At 44.3% G+C, this 12,034-nt stretch overlaps 1 protein-coding gene across 1 annotated transcript in view; it reads left to right on the forward strand.

The window, feature by feature from the left end:
* Positions 1 to 8,716: 8,716 nt before the first annotated feature.
* Positions 8,717 to 12,034, forward strand: part of LOC146856835 (uncharacterized) — a 499,318-nt gene continuing 496,000 nt past the window's right edge. The window contains exon 1 of the mRNA XM_085647270.1: positions 8,717 to 8,918. Coding sequence (XP_085503396.1) covers positions 8,862 to 8,918 — 57 coding nt within the window. The 5' untranslated portion in view covers positions 8,717 to 8,861. The remainder of the gene's footprint in view (positions 8,919 to 12,034) is intronic.

Consider the following 12,034-nt stretch of genomic DNA (forward strand, 5'->3'; position numbering starts at 1 on the left):
AGTTTTTTTCTCTACACAACAGAATTTCCCTCAGGATGATAAGGAGATGAGAACCTAATGCTATGCCCATTCCTTCCATGGCCTTTTTGAAACAGAAGGGGGATGGGAGCACACTGCTACCTCCCAGCACAGTTCGCCCCTTTGCATCCTGGTACATGCAGTTCAATTTAAATGCTTACTTGAAATTTTGCAGAGTGTCTCACCAAAGTTGGTGCAGGTTAGTGCTGTTAATCTCTAGACACGTGTTTCTGGATTTCATCCCTCTTCAGTAGAGATAAAACGAAATTCTTCTGGGGTTTGCTGAGAAAGCTGCCACAATCCTCTCAGGTTTCTGTACCTCTCCCTGGCGCACAGGTGCCTCCCATGAGCTCGTCAGCCCAGTGGCTCAAGGGAGCCTTTTTGAAACAGAAGGGGGATGGGAGCACACTGCTACCTCCCAGCACAGTTCTTGTTTAGTATAATGTAGCTCCTGTCTGTGAGTTGCCGTCATGTCCAGGGGAGCAGGAGAGCCAGGGGGTCTGGCCCCGGGCCCGTTCAGTCGGGGACGGGCGCAGGTGGGCTTGCCTTTGGCGCGCCTGCGGCGCGCTGCCGGCGCTCCCGCTGCGCTCGTCCGCTGCGCGTCCGGCAAATGCTCATGGAAATAGAATGGTGGGAGGTGTGACCTCCAAGGAATGGGCGAGGCCCGGGGCTTGGCGCGCGATGGCGCTGATTGATTTCCCGATCCCGCGGCAGCGCTAATATCTGCTGTATGGGGGGGAATGAGATGGCGACAAATAGCAGGGAAGTGCCCAGAGGTGAGTTACCTTAGGATAAAAACAATTTAGAACAGTGATTAAAAAGTAATATTTATCGGCAAAGTTCTCCCGGCTTCCGCCTCAGGAGAGTATAGCTTCAACTGTGATGTAATCATTCAACTCCGCTATCACCAGAAATTCCTTCAGGTTAAGGTGAGCTATTGTTACTTCTGCCGCACTGTCTAGCATCGTCAGAGCCCATTCCCCGTTCAGAAGTTGTGTCCTCAGAATTCTGGGCATGTCTGACCAGCAACTTTCTTTTTTTTAAATTGAGGTTTTGGATTTTGCTTATCTTCTATTTTAGAAGTAAAGTCTTGAATGCGCTGCTTGTCTCTGGACTGTGTGCGCTCCTGTGTTCTGACTGTCCTTCTCTTTTGGAGCCTTTCTTCGAGCCCTGAAAGGAAATAGAGGAACGTGTATCAGTATCCTGATACCTGTCAGGTTTCCTAATATTATCCCTATTCCTAAGGCTGTACCCCTTTTCAGAGTGCTCCTGTTGAGGAGACCTACCTCAGGACTGAGATCTCTTATCTTTATAGTTTTCTTTTTTATTCCACTTCTTTTTAGAAGAAGTAGGTGTCTGTTTAAAAGTGTCCTTCTCAGGACTGCCCTGTGGTTGAAGTTTTAAAGCTTTTCCCCCTAAACTATCCCTGCCTAATTCTGCATACGCAGTGTCAATTATTTTGGGTAGTTAATTCTCCTGTTCTAATGGAGAGAACTCACTTAGGTGTTGGCGAATTGCCACTGATGCTGCTTCTCCTTTAATGTTAGCTAGTATTATGGCTGATACCTGGTCATAGTTGTTTAACAACTTCATCTCTAAGTTTAGGGCAGGTTCTGCTCCATAGTCGTTTTGTATTTGTCTTAATACATCTGGTACTACTGCTAATGAAGGAATACCAGGAGTTCTGGTATATATGGCAGCAAAGACTGTACCCCAAGAGGTGCAATCCTCTAACTGTGGTGTAATCCCCATGGGCAAACAGATTATTAACATTCTGTGTTTTTCAAATGGTGTGGTATTTGGAAATACTGCTTCTAACTGGGTTATTTTCTGAGCTACCCAGAAAGGAATTTGTTCACGTTTTGTGGGCACTTTGCCCATTACTGCGTGTAATGTTTGTGGAGTCATTTTAGTACCTGAGCTCTGTGTAGGGGCTGGATTTGGTGTAATTACTGTTGGTAGGACCGCTAGTGTCCTTAAGACGAAGTGTGCCATGTTTCTGTAGCGTTTTATCAACTATTTGTGTTGCACAAGTAGTTCACCCTGTGGCATTGTGTCAATGTCTGGATGTGGTGCATAGGTCGCTAATATCAGCCATGTTGCTCCTGGAATCCCTAAAGGTCCAAGCCTTGCTCTTGTTTTTATGTGGGGTAGGGCGCCATCAAACCAGAAAATATGTTCCTGGAAAGTAAGCGGAACCTCAGTCTCCTCAAAAGGCGTGTAGACCACTGGAATGTCATCATGTATGTAATAATGAAATGTTTTAGTTACAACATCGGCTGCTGGGAATATAACCCATGAGAATGATATCTCTGTCTTGACATCTTCGTGCACCTCTATCACGAATATTACTACACCCCCTCTGGGTTGTAACCCATGTTTGAGTAGTTTTACTATTAAAGTTTGTCTTACTTTGGGTGCAATTCCTATTGCATCTGCATCGACCTCACCAGTCTGATTAGGTCCTTGGTTTAAAACTCCTTTCTCGTCTGCCATCATGTTTAAGACACGGAATTATTGTCCAAGGAAAGGATAAACAGGTTTTATGCAAATGTTTTATGCAAAATGTTGGGAATATTGTCCTTTCAAGCTTGATTAACTAACAGCCAATACATAGGATATCTCGCCTACTCAGCTGTGGCAGAGTTTTTGCCCACTTACTCCAGACGTCTCTGGGTTTTGTAAGTAGGGTCTCTGAGAATAAGCACGACTGGGCTACTCAGATTCTACTGTTGAGTAAGTGTGCCATCAATATACCACGTTGGGCGCCATGTAGTGTAGTCCTAATAGTACCCTGTCATGCAGGACCTACGCTGTTTACAGATAACATATACTGTGGGTCTGGTGGCAGACTGACTCCGTGCACCCCGCCACATGTTAGCCTATGGTTTGCATTAGCTAGCTTGTAGTGCCACTAGAATCTCCTGTTATCAGAGAGATTCGTTTTTGGTAACCTCAGAACACAATAACCTCAGACTCGTGGAAACAATATACTACTTTTCACCCAGTCACTTGTGCTTGCTTGTTTTGCTCTCAGAGAGATACAGACAAGAAACTGTCGAGCGTTTTTATAATAAGAATTTATTGTACCGTTGTTCTTCTCATGTAAAATAAGCGCGCTGTTACAACTGTAACACAGTAGCAAAGATATAGAATCAGCAGTACAGTGAATGAAAAGGAATAGTATTGTTCCACCATTGTGCAATAGTCACGAACATAAACATGAATAGGAAATGCATTTATAAAATAACGTGTGTATTCCTAAAATGCCCGACTAGATGTACCTGAGTGTATCTAACATGTAAGTAGGTGCGAAAGATCTACTAAGACCAAGAGGTTACTGTCTAAGAGCCATGAATCCCACTAGGATTGAGTCAAACCCCCATACCTGAATAGTGAGAGTGTGAGACTTCGTCCTGGACTTGAACTGGACACCCCGCAAGGGATTTTCAGACCACTGTCAGCTGGAGCGATGGCATGCCGGAGCTGCAGCGTCTCTGGTCAGTGTGTCGGCCTTGAAGTCTTGGTTCCCTCCTGCTTTCTGATAGCAAGAGGTGCTGTATTTATACAGTCTATGTATGTGTGTTACCCATTGTTCAATATGAGGTATGACGGGGATTAAACCTTGTGTGTCGATGGGAGAGGTGAAGTATGCCTCCTGGAGAGTGTACTCATCAATTATTCATATGTGCTAAGGATGACCTCTTAGCAAAAACGATTGGGAAAAACTCACCCTCGGCATGGAACTAGGTGAAAGGTTTAGTCCATAAAAGGATATAGTCCTTATAAGGCGTGATGTCCCTATAAGGCATTCTGTCCTTATTTGGAGTTATGTCCTTATAAGGCTTGTTCATATGAAATAACGGGAGCTTATGTAGGGAAAGTGTACGATGTTCGCTGGACCTATATTAGGGTACCGATATGAAATATAACAGGTTGAATACATCACCATTTTTTAGCTCACCTCGCCACCTCAGTCCAGGCCCAGGTATATGCAAATCAGTCCTGACCCTGTGCCTCATGGGAACACTCCAACCTGAACTGCCAAGCCAGGTCTTCCCTGAACTGGACCGGTTTCTGGGTAACACCCTTCATCATCCAGGCTAGCTTGAATCCAGTGGCAAAGTGAGCTAGGGACCCAAGTCTGAGCATATCCTGCCAACTTAGGGCGAACAAAGCAAACACAAGGAGATGATGGACAAAGCGCTGAAACTTTTCAGAAACTCATCCCCAGTCACAGATCTGGGTTGAATCCATCACCATTCTTTAGCTCACTTCGCCACCTCAGTTCAGACCCAGCGATATGCAAATCAGTTTGACCCTGTGCCTCTTGGGAACAGTCCAACCTGAACTGCCAAGCCAGGTCTTCCCTGAACTGGAAACAAGTATCCTGGGATCGGTTTCTGGATAACACCCTTCATCAGCCAGGTTAGCTTGAATCCAGTGGCAAAGTGAGCAAGGGACCCACGTCTGAGCATACCCTGCCAACTTAGGGCGAACAAAGCAAACACACAGAGATGAAGGACGGAGCCCTGAAACTTTTCAGACACTCACCCTCAGTCAGATCTGGGTTAAAGCCATCACCATTCTTTAGCTCACTTCTCTACTTCAGTTCAGACCCAGCTATATGCAAATCAGTCTTGACTCTGTTCCTCATGGAAACAGTCCAACCTGAACTGCCAAGCTGAACTGCCAAGCCAGGTCTTTACTAAACCGGAAACAAGCATCCTGGTACCGGTTTGTGGGTAACACCCTTCATCAGTCAGGCTAGCTTGAATCCAGTGGCAAAGTGAGCAAGGTACCCACGTATGAGCATACCCTGCCAACTTAGGGCGAACAAAGCAAACACAAAGAGATGATGGACGGAGCGCTGAAACTTTTTCAGACACTCACCCCCAGTCACAGATCTGGGTTAAATCCATCACCATTCTTTAGCTCACTTTGCCACCTCAGTTCAGACCCAGCTATATGCAAATCAGTCTTGACCCTGTGCCTCACCAGAACAGTCAAGCCAGGTCTTCCCTGAACCGGAAACAAGCATCATGGGACTGGTTTGTGGGTAACACCCTTCATCAGCCAGGTTAACTTGAATCCAGTGGCAAAGTGAACAAAGGACCCACTTCTGAGCATACCCTGCCAACTTAGGGCGAGCAAAGCAAACACAAGATGAAGGACGGAGCGCTGAAACTTTTCAGACACTCACCCCCAGTCACAGATCTGGGTTGAATCCATCACCATTCTTTAGCTCACTTCGCCACCTCAGTTCACTCAGCTATATGCAAATCATTCTTGACCTTGTGCCTCATGGTAACAGTCCAACCCGAACTGCCAAGCCAGGTCTTTCCTGAACCGGAAACAAGCATCCTGGGACCGGTTTGTGGGTAACACCCTTTATCAGCCGGCTAGCTTGAATCCAGTGGCAAAGTGAGCAAGGGACCCACGTCTGAGCATACCCTGCCAACTCAGTGCGAACAAAGCAAACACAAGATGATGGACAGAGGCATGACTCACTTGCTCCTGCAATTCCACCCCCAACCCTGTTCACCTGGCTGGAGGGTATTTCCTTAGGAGGTGGCTGGGCTGCTCCAGATAAGACTGGCCCCCTATGGACCCAACTGCATAAGTTAAACCCTTTAATACCTAAAATGGAAGAATACACACGTCTAGCAATTTCAAAATGGCAGGAATCTTTATTTGCTTCTTTTTTTTAACAAGTAAATAGCCATTTTTAGCTTGATATCATCACTGCACTTACTTAAATCTTCAGCCATGTGGTTAGTTTGCTCAACCGGTCCTAGGAAGCTTGTTTCCGGTCCAGGGAAGACATGGCTTGGCAGTTTGGGCTGGACTGTTCCCATGAGGCACAGGGTCAGACTGATTTGCATATGGCCATGACTGAACTGGGGTGGCAGAGTGGGCTAAAGAACGGTGATGGATTAAACCCAGATCAGTTGACTGGGGGTGAGTGCTTGCATTGTTCAACACTCCGTCCATTATTTCCTTTGGTTTTTGCTTTGTTCGCCATAAGTTGGCAGGGTATGCTCAGACGTGAGTCCCTTGCTCACTTTGCCACTGGATTCAAGCAAGCCTGGCTGAAAACGGCTGAAATGCCAGAAACCGGTCCTAGGAAGCTTGTTTCCGTTCCAGGGAAGACATGGCTTGGCAGTTCGGGCTGGACTGTTCCCATGAGGCACAGGGTCAGACTGATTTGCATATGGCCATGTCTGAACTGGGGTGGCAGAGTGGGCTAAAGAACGGTGATGGATTAAACCCAGATCAGTTGACTGGGGTTGAGTGCTTGCATTGTTCAACACTCCGTCCATCATTTCCTTTGGTTTTTGCTTAGTTTGCTCAACTGACATAAAAAGCAAGGCCACTAGGTCAGTTTTATCTAATTGTGGAGCACAGATTTTTCTTCTGTGTACGTTTGTAAATTTATAATTAAAAACTTGCCGGGGTGATAGACAGCTTGAGAAACAGAGTGTGTCTGATAAATTGAGGGAGTGATAATTCATATGAGAAATAGGTGATGCGAAAAAGAAGTAGAGATGCATGATAGAGGGAAGAAAGAGTTTGAGGGAGGTTATGGCCTCAGAGAGTCAGGAGGAAGAGGTGTCTGATAAGGATTAATGAGGGAAAATTGGATTTAAGAGAGGGTGTCTGTAGGCAAAGTTTTGTGAGGGGCTGGTGTGAGAAAGTCAGTGTGAGACAGACAGCAAGTTGACAAGAGAAGATATGTTTATAGGAGAACCTTAGAAGGGGGTGAAAAGCAGTAAAAAAAAAAAAAGTGTGGAAAATTAATTTAAAGAAAGTTTTGAGAAAAGTCTGAAGGTGACGATACTGAGGAAGGGAGTCAGTCATGTGTATGCCGTGAAGTGGAGATAGGAAGATAGAGGGTCTCAAAAAATGGAGAAAGATGGGGTGTGTGAGAAAAGGATAGATGTAAGGGGAAGTGGAGAATATGTTAGACAGAGAAAGAGATGATGAGGGTGAGAAAGGTAAGAGTGTGGTGAATCAATGCTGTTGGAGGGGAGATGTGGGGAAAGAGAGGATGTTGTGTGATAAATAGAAGAGCGGAGGGACATTTTTTGGGCCAATGGGCAATTGCACCCCCACCCCTGTCCACCCGCTGGGACATTGACAGGGATGAGGTGGTGGTGGTGGAGATGGCCGACGCGGCCTGCCTGGAGCCCAGTTGAGGTGGGAGGAGATCTAATGACCTTCCCATCAGAGGCCAGTATGTTTCTTCCCCTGACATCTGCCCTACTGGACTCTGCACATGCTCACGACCATGCAGAGCGCACTGTCTGCCACTGCAAGCTCTCCGGCCATGTGGCCTTCTGCCGAGGGACGAGGAAGGAGAATGGGGTGAAAGAAGGTAAAGAGTGAGGGGCCAGAGATAGAAGGAGCAGAGGAGAGTTTAAAGGAGGGAGGGAAAAAGACAGAAGGGGTAAGTGCAGACAGAGATGGGGAAGAGATCGAGACAGCTATGGAAAGAGTAACACAGGCACGGAGATGGCAGATTAGAAATAGAAAGAGTGATAGTAGAGGATTATAGGATACCTTAGGGGTAAAGAGAGTGGGGCTGCAAGAGAAATCAATACAAATGGGAGAGAAGTGAGTGGGGAAGGGATTGCGAGATTAGAGATGTGAAGATTGATAGAGTATTTGTCTGCTTGTTTGTGTGCGTTTACCTGGTTGTGTGTATGTTTGTGTGTAAGAGAGAAACCAAATCAGAGAGGGAGAGAATCAGGACACACAGGAGGTATTTTGAAAAGAAATGAGTCTAATACTTGTTATTAATGATGCTATGCCAGTCTCTCGTCCTGGTGCACATTGATTCTTAGCCTGGAAGGACTTATAGTGCTGTTGATGGCTGGGCTGCATTCAGGGTTGAGAAGCTCCTTGCATTGCTCCCAAAAGTACTTCACATCACCCTTTATTAGCATATGTACCTATTAATCTGCACATATGGAAAGTTTGAGACATCTGTCAAGGGCAATGCAAGGGAAAAATGAATACTCAATAAGTGTTTCTATCATCATGTCTCACCACGCTCACTAGCCACGCCCCTAACTCAATTTAATGAGTACCCGCCCTTATTTCTTTCCATTTAAAGCACTGGCCCAGACTGCATAGTGCAAAAGCACACACTTCACAGCTCATCTGGTAACGCTCTTGTATTACGAATAAAAAAGAATGCATCTGCATTCAGGCAGCTTCAAGTGACTCCATCAATTAAACACAATACTGGATTTCAATCACCATTTACATTTGCAGATTAACTAGCTGTGCACATTTACATTTAAGGCAAGAAGAAACACCTGCAAGATTCCTGTTTAGAGGTCGGCCCCTTTCTCGGGTTCAAAGCACAGGATACTACATGCATTACATTTCAGTTCTCGGAATTAACGGTCCCGGGACGATTATCTTTCCACATAAAGGTTGGGGGAACTGTTTTTCTTAAATGAAAAAACAGAATGTGCACGTCCTGCCCCTCTGGTCCTGGCCACCTCGAACGCGGTTCAAACCATGCTTCTTGTATACCTCTGCTGATATTCATAGTTACTGCGATTTAACAAAAATGCTAGCCATTTCAATAAAAACACTGCTTGTTGAACGTTACTTAACTTGATGTATTCAACGTTCCTAAAGGTGTCGTGTAACATTGACCACGCCCGTTTTTTTTACGCCACGCCCCACACCGAGCTCGGAAGACTGAAGCGAGAAATTTTAGTTACAAACAAGACTAATCCCCCATTCCCTCCTTCCATTCTCCCTCTCGGACTCTGCTTTTTAGACCCACAACCCCAGCACGTTTCAGCGAACACGGCGGTCGCGCAATGATCTGCATCTTGCTGGTGGCGGGACACGGAACCGTGCTCGAGAGCCAGATTAAGGTGAGAAACTTGAACAGCTTCAGGGGGGATCATTCCCTAAAACCGAGAAACAGAAGTTGGACAAGAGAACCTAAGCCCCGCCTCTTAAATGCGATAAAGTGAGCCTGTCAATATAGAACGTAACACACAACTTTAAGACTGTAAAGAGCACGTAACTGTCACTACAGTATCGACGTCCGGGGTAATCTGTATTAATAGTTTGAGTCGAAAAAAATATGATATAAGAATGCTGCCTATTAATCAGGCTCATAAGAATGCTGCCTATTAATCAGGCTCATCAGAGGAGGCGTCCATATTTTACTTTATTTTCTATTTCGACCTTATTATATTTTATTACCTGCCAAAATCAGTATTTGCGTTTTGCACCGTGGCACTAGTACGTGCTCCGTTCAGTGTAACTTTTAATCAAGAAAACAGCTTCAAGATGGCCGCTTCATTTACTTACATCAAACTTCCTTTCCGTTCAAATGCTTTACGGTGCGTGGGTTGTAGACCTATCCTCTTGCGTTCTTTTTTTTTTTTATTGGAGCTTTCAGATACGCCCCCTGTTATGTTGATTTTTAGGTCGAATTAGAAGCAGTTCGATATGTTTTTTATTTGAATTTTTTTTAACTGTTTTGAAAGTGGGCATTTCGCTCCGCCAATATTTAGAGAAATATAGTTAACAGGCACCATAACAAAAACATTCAGCGGGGCATGTGTATTGTGTATACATGCCAATATTTTCAAACTGGGAAGCAGCGTGTAGAGTCCTCAATAACGACACAGACTTCTTTAGGGCACACTATTCTATTAATATGTAATCTGTTGCTCATAGGCAGCCATCTGCACCCATCTAAATGCCTTTCTCTGTCTCCCCTCCTAATTCCTCCCTACCCTTTCCTCGACAGCCCTTCCTTCACTTCGGGCTGGTCGAGTAAGGTACTCTCGTCCAACTCAACGCAGCTCATCACTCATGGACCTTGGAAACTTGGCAGCTATGGGACTAATATTGAAGCAAAGGCAAATTTGAAGGGGGGGGGGGGGGAATAAGGCAATTGTTGCCCCCAAAAATTGTGAGTCTCGCTAGAATCGTGTCTGTTGGCATGTGTGCATGGTCTAGCCGTGTGCCCACTAAGGAAGGGATTTAACATTATGATTTCTCTGAGAGATGCTTAGGCAGGTTTTACAGTGTGAACTCTGGCAAATGCAATAGGGAAGAGGTTTCACATTTTGAACTTTAAATTGCGCACTACTGGCAAATACATAGGGAGGAGTGTTGCATTGTATTTTGACCACCGTGGCAAAGAGAGGAGGGAGCACATTGCTGGTATAACAGCAGCAGTTCTCTGAGATACATTATTCAGTACATATTCTATTCAGTCAGTTTCACCTGCAGGTAGAAGAGCGGGCCAGACCAGTGCTGGCGCAGCCAGTGTTTGAATATCTGGAAACATGCATTTCTAGATTCTTGTCAGTCATTTCCAGAGCGTAGCAGTAGCAGGTAGGTTAGTGAGTGCTTAAAATGCTGCTTATAGCCTCTCACTTACAAGTATTGCTAAAACTCCTTCATGATGACAAGACTTGGAACACCCTGCACACGTTTGAGTGTTACTTGATCTGATGAAATACAAGCAGCATTTCAAGCACCCCAAATCTGAAAGGAGCTACTTTCTGTCAGTCAGAAATGTGTCCAGGAATGCTCAGAATTAACCACATTGGTTGTACAAATGGACAGTGAGCAATTTCTTAGTTGCGAGTTACTGAAAATATTACGAATTGCAATTAACACAACTTAATGAGGCACTTCTACTGATTTGTCAGCAGTGTGCTTCCTCTCACCAAGTACCAATTTAAAGACTCTATATTGTTTAACACTGTGAGACCTACTTACATGGATCTCCAGATAAGCTGTAGAACCTGGTTATCATGGTGTGCATTTGTAGTTTTTAAATAAGTATTTAGTTGTTTTTTGGATTTAAGAATGCACAATGAAGTCAGCAAGGCCTCTGTGAGTAATTATACTTTGCACACCAATAGCCTTCTGGGTGATTCATATGTGTTCTGGGTTCCAATCAGCTTTTATAGGCATCTGTTAACATCTTTGAGATTTAGTACTTCACGGTGGCTTTTCCGACATGATATAAAATTATATCATGTGATTTTACCTCTAGGCCCCTGTGATGATCAATTTTTTTTTTTTTTTTTTTCAATCAAGAACCACTTTATTCGAATATTTAAAATCATAAAAGTATACAGTACATGATTAACAGTTTAAAAACATTCCAACAGTTTCATGATTAAAAAAGATAATTTATCACGGTGGATCAGATTTATAAAAGCTAATTAATTTCCTCCAATGCTGCCTGTCTATTCCTTCTTGACCTAATGGCTGCAACGAGGAAGCTGGCAACACCAAACATAGTTGCAGGGGATTCCATTAATTGTAGAAACAACAATGCAGGTTTAACTTGTACAAAGGCTTTCCCCCTCAGAATAGGGAAAATAAACCTTTTCCTTGCTTCCAGGTACAAAGGACAAAAAAACATAAAGTGCATTGTATCTTGGAAAGAAAAATCATCACATTTACAAGGGGCCATGTCTTCCGGCCTAGACCAGCCCTGGGGGACACTTAATACTAAATGGATCTGGTTGAAACGGAATTTAGTCAATAGCCATCTGTGATAAGAGTTCGTAACAGTTGACAGATATGGGTGCATGGCCATAGTTAAAATAAGCAAGAGGTGAGCCCTTACTGTAGGTTTACATAACTCCTGGGATTCACGCTCAACCTCGCAGTGCTTAATATAATAAGTTTTAACCCACATTAAATCGGCTTTGCATAGGCCTTCGGGATTGGTGAAAAGCTACGGGCGTCCAATTTTCTTAGATATCAGTTTAATATAGGACAGGCACTGAATTTCCTTCATGTTATCTAATTTAATACAATCTTTCAGGATACTATGGTTCAACGTAAGATCCGAATTCAACCAGGTTCTGATCCATAACAGAATTGGAGCAATTTTTATAATGTCAGAAATATATCCTGTCCCCAATTCAAGATGGACCGAATGTGTCGCAGTGGATTGGGGGAGACCAAGAAGAGCACGTAAAAATTTATTCTCTTCTGTTTGAAT

This window comes from Triturus cristatus, chromosome 3_2 (assembly GCF_964204655.1).
Source record: "Triturus cristatus chromosome 3_2, aTriCri1.1, whole genome shotgun sequence".
In the NCBI taxonomy this organism is placed as follows: domain Eukaryota; kingdom Metazoa; phylum Chordata; class Amphibia; order Caudata; family Salamandridae; genus Triturus; species Triturus cristatus.